The sequence below is a fragment of the Pezoporus occidentalis genome, unplaced genomic scaffold (assembly GCF_034315485.1).
Source record: "Pezoporus occidentalis ecotype Australia unplaced genomic scaffold, CSIRO_AGI_Poc_V1 ctg148, whole genome shotgun sequence".
NCBI classification, from domain to species: domain Eukaryota; kingdom Metazoa; phylum Chordata; class Aves; order Psittaciformes; family Psittacidae; genus Pezoporus; species Pezoporus occidentalis.
Genome location: NW_026913295.1, coordinates 770,690 through 782,710, shown reverse-complemented (window position 1 = coordinate 782,710; position 12,021 = coordinate 770,690). Strand labels below are relative to the sequence as shown.

The 12,021-nt window shown below is 58.1% G+C and overlaps 1 protein-coding gene across 1 annotated transcript; it reads right to left on the bottom strand.

The window, feature by feature from the left end:
* Positions 1-620: 620 nt before the first annotated feature.
* On the bottom strand, positions 621-1,419 carry RNF222 (ring finger protein 222). Its single transcript, XM_062610498.1, has one exon. It carries the CDS (start codon positions 1,401-1,403, stop codon positions 738-740), a length of 666 nt encoding a protein of 221 aa, XP_062466482.1. The 5' UTR covers positions 1,404-1,419; the 3' UTR covers positions 621-737.
* Between the last annotated feature and the right edge of the window lie 10,602 nt (positions 1,420-12,021).

Below are 12,021 nucleotides of genomic sequence, written 5' to 3'. Positions count from 1 at the left end.
CTGTCTGTCCCTGGATCCCCAAGGCAGGAGGGATGCCCATGACATCCAGGATCCTTGGGAGCTCAGGGAGGAAGATGGAGGGCAAGGCTGGGGCTGCCTGTGGGATGAGCTGACGTCCCTTCCCATCACTGTGGAGGTGAGCACTGGCTGGAAGTGGGGACGATGAGCACACGGGGTCAGGATCACTCTCTCTGTCCTCTGGTTTCACTGTCCTTGTTTCCCAGTAGCCAGAGGCTCCAATAGAGCTTCACATCCATGTGTTTCTGCTCCAGGGTGGCTGCATCATGTACCCAACGATCCTGAGAGCTTGAGTAGCCTGGGCACCTCCAACAGCCCCACAGCCTGGCAGCCCTGATCTGCTGCTCAGAGGCTGACCTTGGATTCTGGGTGCTTGGTCACAGCCTGCCAGCAGCTGGGATGGAGGGGAGGGACTGGCAAGGCCCCCTCACCCCCTGCAGATGCTGTCACAGGGTGCAGGAGGAGCCACGACCTTCTCTGACACTGGAGGAACCCACTAGCAGGGTTTGTCCTGCCATATTTTAACCAGCAGTGACACTGTGAGTGCCCAAAGATCTGCAGAAAGGTCTGCAAGTCCATTCAGTCGCTGGCCAGAGGAAAGAGCTTCACCTAAAGCTGCTTCTGGGCTTTCTCCAGGGATCTTTTGGGGCAGGTTCCAGCCCTAGCTTTGTCCCAGCATCAGTGACACCCCTCTAGTCTCCAGGTTGATCCCATCCCCGCTACGAGTCCCTCTTCACCAGCAGTAGCCAGGGGAGCACAGCTGCCAGCATGGCCACGGTGAGGATGAGGAGGACGGCGAGCGCGATGGGAGACTGGCAGCATTTCACCCCCAGGGCCGAGCTGGATGACACCGAGCTCCATGTTTCCACCCTGCTCCTCCTCCCCAGGGAGCCACAGTCTGTGTCCACCAGTGGCATCCCATGGTTGCTGATAACAAAGATGTGAGCTTCCCGCGCCAGCTCTCCTGGGACCCCCTGCTCATCCAGGGCGCTGTTGCCTGTGCTGCTGCACTGGTCAAAGCTCTGCACTGGCTTCACAAAATGACTGGGCACCACCAAGGTGTTGCTGGCCTCCGTTTTGGTCAGATGGGACAAGGAGGAAGGTGACAGAGGTATCTCCAGTGTCCGGGGGTTGGTGCCTGCTTTGGGTGGCCACAGAGGCTTCTTCTTGCTGAGGAAGGTGACGTAGCGGCAGACGGGGCAGATGATGCTGCTCTGGAGCTGGCCGTCGAGCTTGGCGCAGAGCAGGCACTTCACCAGGCAGTCGTGGCAGAAGGTGTGCCCGCAGCTCAGCCTGCGGTGCGCGGCCTCCAGCGCCTGGAACTTCTCATAGCACACGGGGCACTCGGCCGGGGCACTCTCCTTGCTGGACGAGGTCTCAGACATCCCTGCGACAGCCACAGGCACTCCCCAGCTGCGAGGAATAGGTGCGATGGGTTAATAAGGGTCTGTGTTGCAATGACCATCATGATCGGTATCTGAAAGGGGTTACAAGGATGCTGGAGAGGGACTTTTCATCAGGAGCTGTAGCGATAGGACAAGGGGTGATGGGTTCAAACTGAAACAGGGGAAGTTCAGGTTAGATCTAAGGCAGAAGCTCTTCCCTGTGAGGGTGCTGAGGTGCTGGCACAGGGTGCCCAGAGAAGCTGTGGCTGCCCCATCCCTGGCAGTGTTCAAGGCCAGGTTGGACACAGGGGCTTGGAGCAAGCTGCTCCAGTGGAAGGTGTCCCTGCCTGTGGCAGGGGTTGGAGCTGGGTGAGCTTAAGTTCCTTTCCAACTCGAACTATTCTATGATTTTATGATCCATCTCTTCATCTCTCCTCCCTGCTCTCTTGCCTTTGCCCTCTGGCCCCTAACAGTTGCAATGTATGTCCAGCAGGCATGGTCTTAGCAAGGCAGGGCATTCTCAGGAGAATTAAGCCTCTCAGTGTTACCCTTGGGGCAAGAGAGAGAAGATGGGAGGACCTCAGCTCCAGAGCCACTGGCGGCAATAATCCCTGGCTGCAAAAGTACATGGAAAAAGGTGTAAGGCCCTGGAAGGAGCTGTGTCTGGATGAGTGTGCCTGGCACAGATAAACCAGGTCCAGCTCGTGCCACGAGTGACCCCGTGCAGGGGGTGGGAACCCCCATCCCACGAAGAGACCTGCCAAGGGAAGGGAGATGCTCCCGTTCAGCGGATGCAGAAAGGAGCAGGGGGAGGCCAGGTCAGTGCGCAGGACCCCATGGGGAGGGCGGGCCGGCAGCAAGCACCCACCCCCGGCTGTGGGGGGTACCCCAGGCTCGGGGCCAGGCCGTCCCCGTCCCCTCGCTCCTGCTGGCGCACGGCTCCCGCGTCCCGGTTACTCAGAGCGGGCAGGGCAGAGCCGGGCAGCTCACCCGGCCCCCGCCCTGCCCCGCGGCACCGGGGGATGCTGCGAGCCCCAGGTCCGCATCCCGGTCTGTGCCTGCCCCGGGCACGTCCCAGGGAGAGGAGCGGCTTCAGGGGAGGCAGAGGGGAGAAGGGAGAGCAGAGAAGGGAACGGGAAAGGAGGGCAAGGAGCGGGGAGGAGGGTTTCTCCGCTCAGCTCCCTGCTCTCGGACCGGGTCAGGCGCTGGAGCTTCATTAAACCTGCAGGTTTTTCCAGACCCGGTAGCATTTTCAAACCCAAACCAAGCCTGCACCCCTCTTGTTCCACATGGCCATGCCCGTGGACATCCTCAAACCCAGTTCTGGAGGGTTTGCTATCCCTTCCTTGGCTGCCCTTTTCGTGCACAGGAGCCACCCCCTGCTCCGGGATGGCCACGGGAAAGACAAAGAGCCATCACCCCCCCATGCAATAGGAGGAAGATCCAGGTTCCTACTCCGGTTTAGGAGTGAAGAAGGACTTAGTGCCCCCCCAAAAGCACTGCAGAAGGAGACCCTCCCCCCGTGCACCTACTGCTCTGTGCCCCAAAGCCCCCTTACCTGCTGCAGGGCACCGGGGCAGGGGCTCCTCCATGCGCTGTCCGCAGCAGCAGGGCAACCTCTGGGCAGGGGACAGGGACTCACAGCGCAGAGGTGTTGGCTGCGCGTTCCGTGCGGCTGCGTTGCGCAAAGGCTGGAGCAGGGACAGGGACAGCTCCCGGGGAGTGAATGCGGAGGAACCCGTTCGGGTTTTAAAGGCCCAATGCTGGCCTGGATGCCCAGGGAGTGGGCGAGGAGCCGGCATCAGGCGTCGGAGGGCAGGGACAGGAGCCTGCTTTCCCCCGTGGGAAGGTGCAGCTGGGCTCATCCCTGGGGTCAAACCCCAGTGAAACAGGCACTAAAGGGGATGCCGGGACCCCAAAGCACGTGAGCTGCAGCACCCAGCACAGGGGCCGGGCTCCTGACAAGTACTTCTTGCCTCCACTCACCATGACTCCCATCCCACACCTTGGCCGCATCCCCTCCCCTCCTCATCCCCCCTGCTCATCCCCACACTCCTCATCCTACACTGTCAAACATTCACCAGAGCCCCGCTGTGGGGGTTCACTGCCCAACACTTGCACTCAGGCAGCAGTGGGGCCACCATCGCCTTGCACCCACCCTGAGGGGTTCCAGCATCTATGGGAGCCGTGGTCCAGGCAGCAGCAGGAGCTCGGGGCTCAGGGCAGGCAGGAGCCCCATGCTTGGCCATCTCAGCTGCTATGGGTGGCTCCTTGGCTCCTGAGTCACTGTTTGGCCATGTGAGGGCTGGAAACCCACACAGAGAAGGTTCCCTGTGGCTTTACCCCTATTCAAGGGTGCTGCCAATCCCTCAGCCGACCCCCCAAGCAAGAAGCTGAGAAGCACTTCCCTGTAGAGCCTTACAGGGTGGATCGCTCCTGCCTTAATTTCAACTCTTTCCAGCCACCCCTCCTCAGCCCAGGCAGTGACCACAGGGCTGCCAGCCCATGTCAGTCTGGCCAAGTGGCCCTTGGTGCTGCTTGTCACATACAGAGAAGGTCCCCAGGACAAGCAGAGTGACCCCAAGGCTCCTGCCTGCATGGTTTTCCTGGCTCAGGACCAGGATTTGCGCCGTTAAGAGGCCTGAATGCCCCATCTCCATCATGGAAAGCCTCCAGGAAAAACCTGGACGCACAGGGAGGTCTTGCCTTGGGGCAGAGGTGCTCTGCAGAACCGTTCCCAGCCCTGAGCTCCTCCAGCTTCACAAAGATGCCCAGTGCTCTGCAGGGTCTCTGTAAGAGGCAAAAGAGGAGATGCATCTTTCACCTCCTGAGATGGCTCCTGGGTCCCCCCATGGGCAGGAGAGGTGTTTCCACGTGGCTGGGTGCTGGGCAGGGCGCAGGGCACAGCGTGGGCAGCAGTATCAGTGGCTCATGGGCACAGCGGTTGGTTACAACACGGGGCTGGTTTCTGGGAGAATAAGGTGGGTGCAGCCCCACTGGGACGCCCCATGCACTGGGGCAGCTGCAAAGAGAGCAGAGAGCAGCCGGGGTGGGAGGCTTGTGCCGCAGGGGGGACCTGTGCAGCCAGGAAGCCTGTCCCTTGCTGGAGGGAGCCCCGGAGCACATCAACACCTTCCACACCTCTGTGAGGATTGGGAACTAAATCACTCCACTTGTTACCCCGGTTTTCTTGGGATAGTCTGAAATGGAGGCTGAAACCCCTCCAGGTGGATCCTGCCAGGGCTGAGGTTGCGCAGTCACCCCTGGGGTCACCATCCCCATCCTTGGTCCCTTCCTGATGCCACTGGAGGTGTCAGGGCTGTTTGCACCCACCAGTGCTGAACAAGGCATCTGGGCCAGCGAGACCAGATCTGGGGCAGCCGAGGAGCTCCCAGCTTCAGTTTGCTCTCTGCTGGCACTGAGGCGGGGTGGAAATTCCTGTTTCCCATACTTTGAATGCTCTCCACTATAGGAAACTATGAGCTCATGGGTCTATACATAGGCACTGGAAAAACGAGTCTGTTTCCTTTTGTTGCTTTGACCACGCCAAAATTAAAGGGATTTTGGCACATCACAGGCCGGGCTTTGTCAGCAGTTTCGCTCTTTCCCAGGCATTGCTCTTCTCGGGGCCTTTGCTCCACTTTCACATGCAGCAGGATCTTACCTGAGTGCCAGGACTGAGTCTGCAGGAGCCTGAAGAACAAGAAGTCAAGCTCAGGGGCAAAGCAGGTCCCTAAGCTTGGGACTTGCTTTGCCCTAATCCCGCCTGTATGTTTTTCTTGGGCTTTAAGAAGCGCAGACCAAGGCCACTATTTCAACCTTCTCAAACCCAAGGCAGAGTCAAGGGCTCCAGGATCCTTTTATCCAAGCAAGAAGGTGGCACCAGGCTCAGCTGCTCTCCAAAAATCACAGCTGAGACCTTTCCTCCCCTGGGGTCAGTGGCTTCCTGTGAACAAAGGACACTTCTGACCCAGAAGAGGACACAGCCCTCTCTGCAGGGTCCTTTCCCTGTGACCACGCTGGTATTAAGGCAGAGCTTTGCAGCCTTTTGCAAGGACAAGAGGATGCTGCAGAGACAGCCCTTTCACCCAAACTTTCCACTCTCAGCAGATGTGAAGGAGGCAAATAATATTGTATGTAATTATGTGAAAGTGATTATTTTCAAAGCACATTTAAAGCAAATTGACCTATGCATGAGCCAGGCAAATAATCACTATAGGTCTCAATATGATAGAATCCCAGCCTGGTTTGGATTGAAGGGGCCTTAAGTGTCATCCAGTTCTACCCCCTGCCACAGGCAGGGACCCCTTCCACTGGAGCAGCTTGCTCCAAGCCCCTGTGTCCAACCTGCCCTTGAACACTGCCAGGGATGGGGCAGCCACAGCTTCTCTGGGCACCCTGTGCCAGCGCCTCAGCACCCTCACAGGGAAGAGCTTCTGCCTAAGAGCTCATCTCAGTCTCCCCTCTGGCAGGTTAAAGCCATTCCCCTTGGCCTGTCCCTACAGACCCTTGTGCCAAGCCCCTCTCCAGGTTTCCTGCAGCCCCTTCAGGCACTGGAGCTGCTCTGAGGTCTCCCCTTCAGGAGCCTTCTCTTCTCCAGGCTGACCCAGCCCAGCTCTCAGCCTTGCGTTCATACTAAATCCATGCTGCACTTGTTCAGATCCTAACTGATGAAACAGGGCCATTTTCAATGATGTCTCCCACATCCCTTTGCTCAGCTGGGGCCAGGATCCTGGTCAGAGGATCCCAGGTTTATTCTTGGTGCCAGGATGCACGCAGGGAGCTTTGCTGTACATCACAGCCCACCCGCGTGGCTGGGGGCTGCTGGAAGGCTGGGAGGGGGAAGGCTGTGTCCGTGTCTGTATTGTCCCTCAGAGCCATGCCCAAGAGATGATGGCTGCCATGGTTGGTTTCCCTGCACAGAGCTGTGTCCATGGTGAAGCTGCGGGCAGGTCCTGTTGCAGCGTTGTGGGGGTGCTGCCCCTCCTGCCTCTCCTCCAGCTCTTTTCCATTCTCTTCCCACCTCTTCCCAGCCCCAGCTCAAACACTGAGTTGTTGGCATTGGTGGGAATGAGGTGAAGGGAAGGCAGGAAAAGAGTAAACCCATATTTGACCCCAGCCCAGGGATATATTCCCAGCTGGTGAAGCAGCTTAGTGAAGCAAAATTACTTTCCCAGTGCTGCATGGTGCTGGCAGCACCAGGTTATGCCTGACTCATATCCAGTCCTGTGCTATCAAACAGAACACAGGACAAGCTCAGCGAGACTGACACTTCCTAAAGGGTCTTGGGTGCCCTGGAGTCCATCCATCTTTTCCCAGACTTTCGTTGCTCGAATTCATAATGAGGAAATCAGTGTCTTTTCCTCCGTGGCGCCTCCATGCTGCCCGGCAGGCACCCGGCAGGATGCAGACCCACCATCGGGCTGCCGGCGTAGCCAAGGCAGCCCAAACCGCGGAACAAACCCTCTCCCTTCAGCTTCCTCCGCGGTGCTCTTTGCCGTGCCCAGGAGGTGGTGCTCTCGGATGCGCTTTGGTCACCCTCAGCCCGGGATGCACCGAAAAAGAGCCCTGATCCTGCCTGCGCAGGGTGCCAGGGCTGGAGCTGGTGATGCCCGTCAGCTGGGATGGACGGGATCTGCTCGTCCTCGGGCTGATCAGAAAGTTAGGCCCAGCCATTTGATGAGCTGAATGCTCCTCAGACCCCAGCTGGGTTGGTGCCCATGTCCCCAGCCCCTTCTGTGAGCTCTGCTTTCCTGTCAGATGGTGCAGGCTTTGTGAAGGGACCTGCACGGTCCAGGGTCATCATGGCTCCGACCTGTCTGACAGCCTTCCTGAGCCTGGCGTGAGCCCTTGGGGCTTTATTCTGACACCAGATATTGGGATTTGTCCCACCCAGCCGCTGCAGAGCCACCCAGCCCCATGATGTATGGGGGTTTCTCATGCTTGGGAGGGCAACTGCAGTGTCCACGGTCTTCTTCAACACTTATTTACCCCCCCCCCCCCCCCCGACATGCTCTTCAGGAAGCAGGGGGTCAGCTCACCCGGTGAATCTGGGAGCAGCCCAAAAGCAGCCACCTCAGGCGATAAGCAAGGCCAGCGCTGCACAAACCCTCCTAGAGCTGGTGGCAAAGAGCTACCCTCTGGTCCCCCGGCTTGGGGCTGCCTCCCACATGCCTCCCCACCTCCCTGGCCCCGGTCCCACCTCCCATCCCACCCTGGCCCCTCCAGGATGTTGGTTCAGTGCAGGAGGGAGTTGCTGCAGTGCTAAGCCATAGCACTGTGTGTGTAATGGAGGAACAATCCGGCTTTGAGGGGAGCTGGCAGATGCTCGAGGGAGAAGAAGGCACCTATTGAGCAGCACAGCCGGGGCAGCAGCTGCCCTGCAGAGCCCTGCACTGCAGGGGCTGAGCTCACCCGGGCTCACTCTGGGGTCCTGCACCCCCTCGTGGGGACAGGGGCAGGCTGGGAGTAGCTATTGAACCCCAGGAGGAACCCATTGTCAAGCCCTGCCACCAAATATGGCCAAGCAATGTTAGATTCTCCCCTTGCTTGTCTTCCCACACCAGCGCGCACACCAGCCCCTTTGGGAAGCACACAAACCAGAAGCTGTGGCTGCCCCATCCCAGGCCAGGTTGGACACAGGGGCTTGGAGCAAGCTGCTCTAGTGGAAAGTGTCCCTGCCCGTGGCAGGGGTTGGAACTGGATGGATGAGCTTTCAGGTCCCTTCAACACACACCACTTTGTGATTCTATGATTCTATGTAGACCCAGCACAGTCCCTGTGGCTGGTCTCTACCATGCCATGAGCCATGCCACCCTGGGAATGTTTCACCTCCAGTGTCCGTTGCAGCAGAGGATGGAACCTGACTTTTCTACACCATCCCCTCTGGCTGCCTTTTTACCAGGGAGCTTCTTCAAGCCTTATCCTGGGGGACATGGCACAGAAACCCTGCAGTGTCAGGAGAAAAGGCTGCTGGGGTTGGGGGTCTGGGGCCTTCTACCAAAATGGGATGTTCCCTGGGGTTTTGGCTGCCTGGTTGTGTTGTGGTTTGGGTTTTAACTCCAAGCCTGGCTCCTGGAGGGCTGAGATCGCAGAGGGGTTGCTGCCTTTAACAGGAACAAGTGCAGGTCAGCCCCTAGCCCTGCAACAGCACACATCCTGGAGCAGCGTGGAAAGAAAAGGCTGAATAAAAGGAGCACTAAATATATAGATTGGGTTCATTTAATGATTTTTCCAGGGTCTTATGACTACACAGCCAGTGTGATGCTGTGAGTGGAGGATTTGCTGGTAGAGCTTCACCACCACCTGGGATCACTCAGGGGGTTGCAAATCAGAAACCCAGTTGGGTTATTGAGAGAAGGATGAGCATCTGCCCAGACACGATGGCAGCAGGGACAAGGGTTGAGCTCCCCATCCCACCATCCTGAGGGCTCTGTGCTCCCTGTTGTCAAAATAAGGGAAGGAAAACCCCAGCCCTCCCTTCCAGCTGGGATTGGCTGGAAAACACACGAGTCCTGACAATGCCCCAAGCCAGATTGTACCATGGGGACAGGGCATGTGCTGCCTCGGTGTCCCCTTCTGCAGCCTGGGGAGATGATGGGTCCAGCACAGAAACATGCTCCTGAGACTGCGCTGGGGCTGTGGCCCCTGCCACAGCCATTTCCCACATCACCTGCACCCTCCACATCCATCATGAGGGGCCCCCAGGAAAACAAGCATGAGCAGAAGTGGGATGCCTGAGGGTTCACCCCTGCCCCCAGTGAGGAGCTGAGTAATGATCAAGAAATCCTCTTTTGAGGGCAGCTCTGCTTCTGAGGGGCAAGCGGAGCTGCAGATCAGTATTTTTAGGAATATGGCAAAGTCTGCTGAAGGAAATGATTTGGCAGATATTGCCCAGGCACCAAAGGCAGCGCTCAGTCAATAAAAATAGGAACATTTACCAAAACCCATCTCGGGATGGATGGATACTGCCAGCTCAGCGCGGGGACTGTGGCTGCAGGATGAAGGAAAGAGAAATGAAGTGACCCCATTGTTGAGTACAAGATGCTTTGCTGCCTTTGTGCTTGGAGAAATGTCCTGTTAAGCGACAGCTCTTCCCTTGGATCCAGCCATCCCTCTGGCCAGGCTGCGTGGTCCCCACAATGGGGTCCCTTCCAACCCAAACCGTTGAAGCATATCCAGTTCCAACCTCTGCCACAGGCAGGGACACCTTCCACTAGAGCACCTTGCTCCAAGCCCCTGTGTCCAACCTGGCCTTGAGCACTGCCAGGGATGGAGCATCCCTGCCCTTCTCTAAAGCTCACTCCTGGCAGCTATTCCTCCCCCTTGAACCTTCACCAGCCTCTCTCTGAGGCGATGCTCAGGATTATGTTCATACTGCAGGGCCCCATTGTCTGGACCAATAATTCCCAGCCCATAACCAATCTCCATGGGATGCACACCCACCCCATACCCCACCCTTTGGGGCTGGCTGCTCCACAGATCTCCCTGTGCTGAGGCACAGCCCTCGTACACATATAACCCATCCTGACTCCATGTCCCTCACATGGGAACAACCTTTGGCAGCTCCTCAGTCCGGGTGTGGGACAGCTCCAGCTCCTGCCCATGCTGCCCTGTGAGAGATCCCCCTTTGCTCCCATCCATCACGGCTGCCTCGTCTCTCGTGGCCTTTCAGCAGAGGGGCTTTTGCTGGAGAAACACAGACCTGTGTGTGCTGGTGGCAGACACGGCCGCATTGTGGCACCACTAATGCTAAGTGACTGCTCCTTTGTGTGCCTGGAAGCACGGAGCCCGGTGAACGCATGGGAACAGCTCCAGCTGACAATGGGGAGCAGCCGGGAGCGACCTCAAAGCAAACATTGAGTTAAAACTCAGTGTTAACCAGGCGAGCCCTTGGGAAATCCAGCCCCCACCAACGCTGTGCCTTTGTCACTGGGGGCAAAGCCCTGCTGGGCTGGGACACCAGCAGCTGGTAAAGGCGGCTTTGATGGAGATGGTGACGTTCAGCCCTGGTCCTGGAGGTGCTGTGCTGGCAGCTGTGCTGGGACAGTGGTGCCACTGGGAACACAGAGGGGCAAAGGAGATTTCATTAACCTTAGTACCCAGTGTGGGAAAGAGGGACTGAGGCACTCAGGCTGGGATTTAAAGGATCCCACCAGAGAGGCGTATGCCACTGCATGGGTGCCCCTTGAGACATTCCATTAGGGTTGCACAGATACACCCTTGGCACTTCTATAAAGAAGAATCCGCACACACACACCCCAGCTCATTTCCAGCTCCCTCACAAGGGGTGATCTCTGTGATGGTTTCAGCGAGGTTGTTCCACACACATCCAGCATGGGTGGTTATCCACTGTGGCAAGGTATGCCGAGCAGCCCAGGGGTTGATGTGCAGCCTGAAGCAGCCCTGACCCCTGCATCCCACAGGACACGTGCAGAGAGCCCTCAGCACTGCTGATGTGGCTGCTCCCAGCTCAGAGCAGCACAGAGCTCGATGCTGGGAAAGGAGATGTTCCCCCAGCCAGGCCTCCCACCTCTGCACAGCCACCTCCATCTCCCTGTCTACCCTCAGCATGGGGTTTTGGAGAGTTCAAGCAGAGGGTCAGTGGAAGTGGGAAGGCGGGAAGTGGATGGGGTGGACCAGGGCTCTGTGAGCATCACTGGCATCAGCCAGATGTGGCTGGGCACAGTTGGTACAGCTGAAGGTGCACAAATGCACCTTGGGAATAAGGCTCCATCGCCAGGAGGGATGAGACAGCTCCAAGGGCAGCTCGTCACTGGGATGGCTTCTCAGAGGACGCTGTGGCTTCCCCGCCTTTTGCAGCCTGTAATTGAGGCGCAGCATTCGCCTGGGAGCTGTGCTCTGCCGCACGTCCTGGGCTCATGCTGACGCTGCCCAGCAGCTCCTGTGGCCTTGTGCAATCCCCAGGTCACACTGGGTGACCCGGAAAGTCCTGCGCAGGCGTCAGAGGACACCAGCAGTGCTGGCTGGGGAGAGAGCAAGGCCTGATCTTCATCCTCAGGCTGTCGGCAACCACCCATCCCATCCGCTGCAGGAAGAGTGCAAAGGCACTGGAGCATCAGCCTTGGGTAACCCTACATACGGGTGGATGTGGTAGAGCAGAGGTTGTGGGGACAGACACGGCTGTGGTGGCACCATGCACATGAAGGACACAGGCTGTCCCAACAAGGATAGCTGGCATGGCTGTGGTTCCAGCCACCAGTGTACCACACTGCCGGCAGCATCAGGCCACTGTGAGGGGAGCATGAGGCATCCCCATGGCACCGCCTGCCGCTAATGACAGGCTGCTAACTACAGAGGTCAGAAATTAAACATGCAAACAAAGCTTAAGTATTAGGTCAGTGTGAGGGAGCTGGAGGTTGGCCATTGGCAGGACCTGTCTGAAGAGGCAACCGGCTGTCCCCAGCCCACAGGGCACAAGGTCAGTGACACAGGGCTGTGGAGACAAAGGGGAAAACAAAGGGATGGACATAGGGAATTGTGGCTGGAACCTGCCTGGTGGGAAAGGACTGGGAAAGCATCCAACTGATGGCTGCTGACCATGAGCAGTTTGTGCCCAGGCAGCCAGGAAGCCCCCAGCATCCTGGCCTGTACCAGC

Excerpts from the sequence above, each read along its gene's own strand:
- RNF222 (XM_062610498.1), bottom strand. The coding sequence starts at position 1,403 with ATGTCTGAGACCTCGTCCAGCAAGGAGAGTGCCCCGGCCGAGTGCCCC.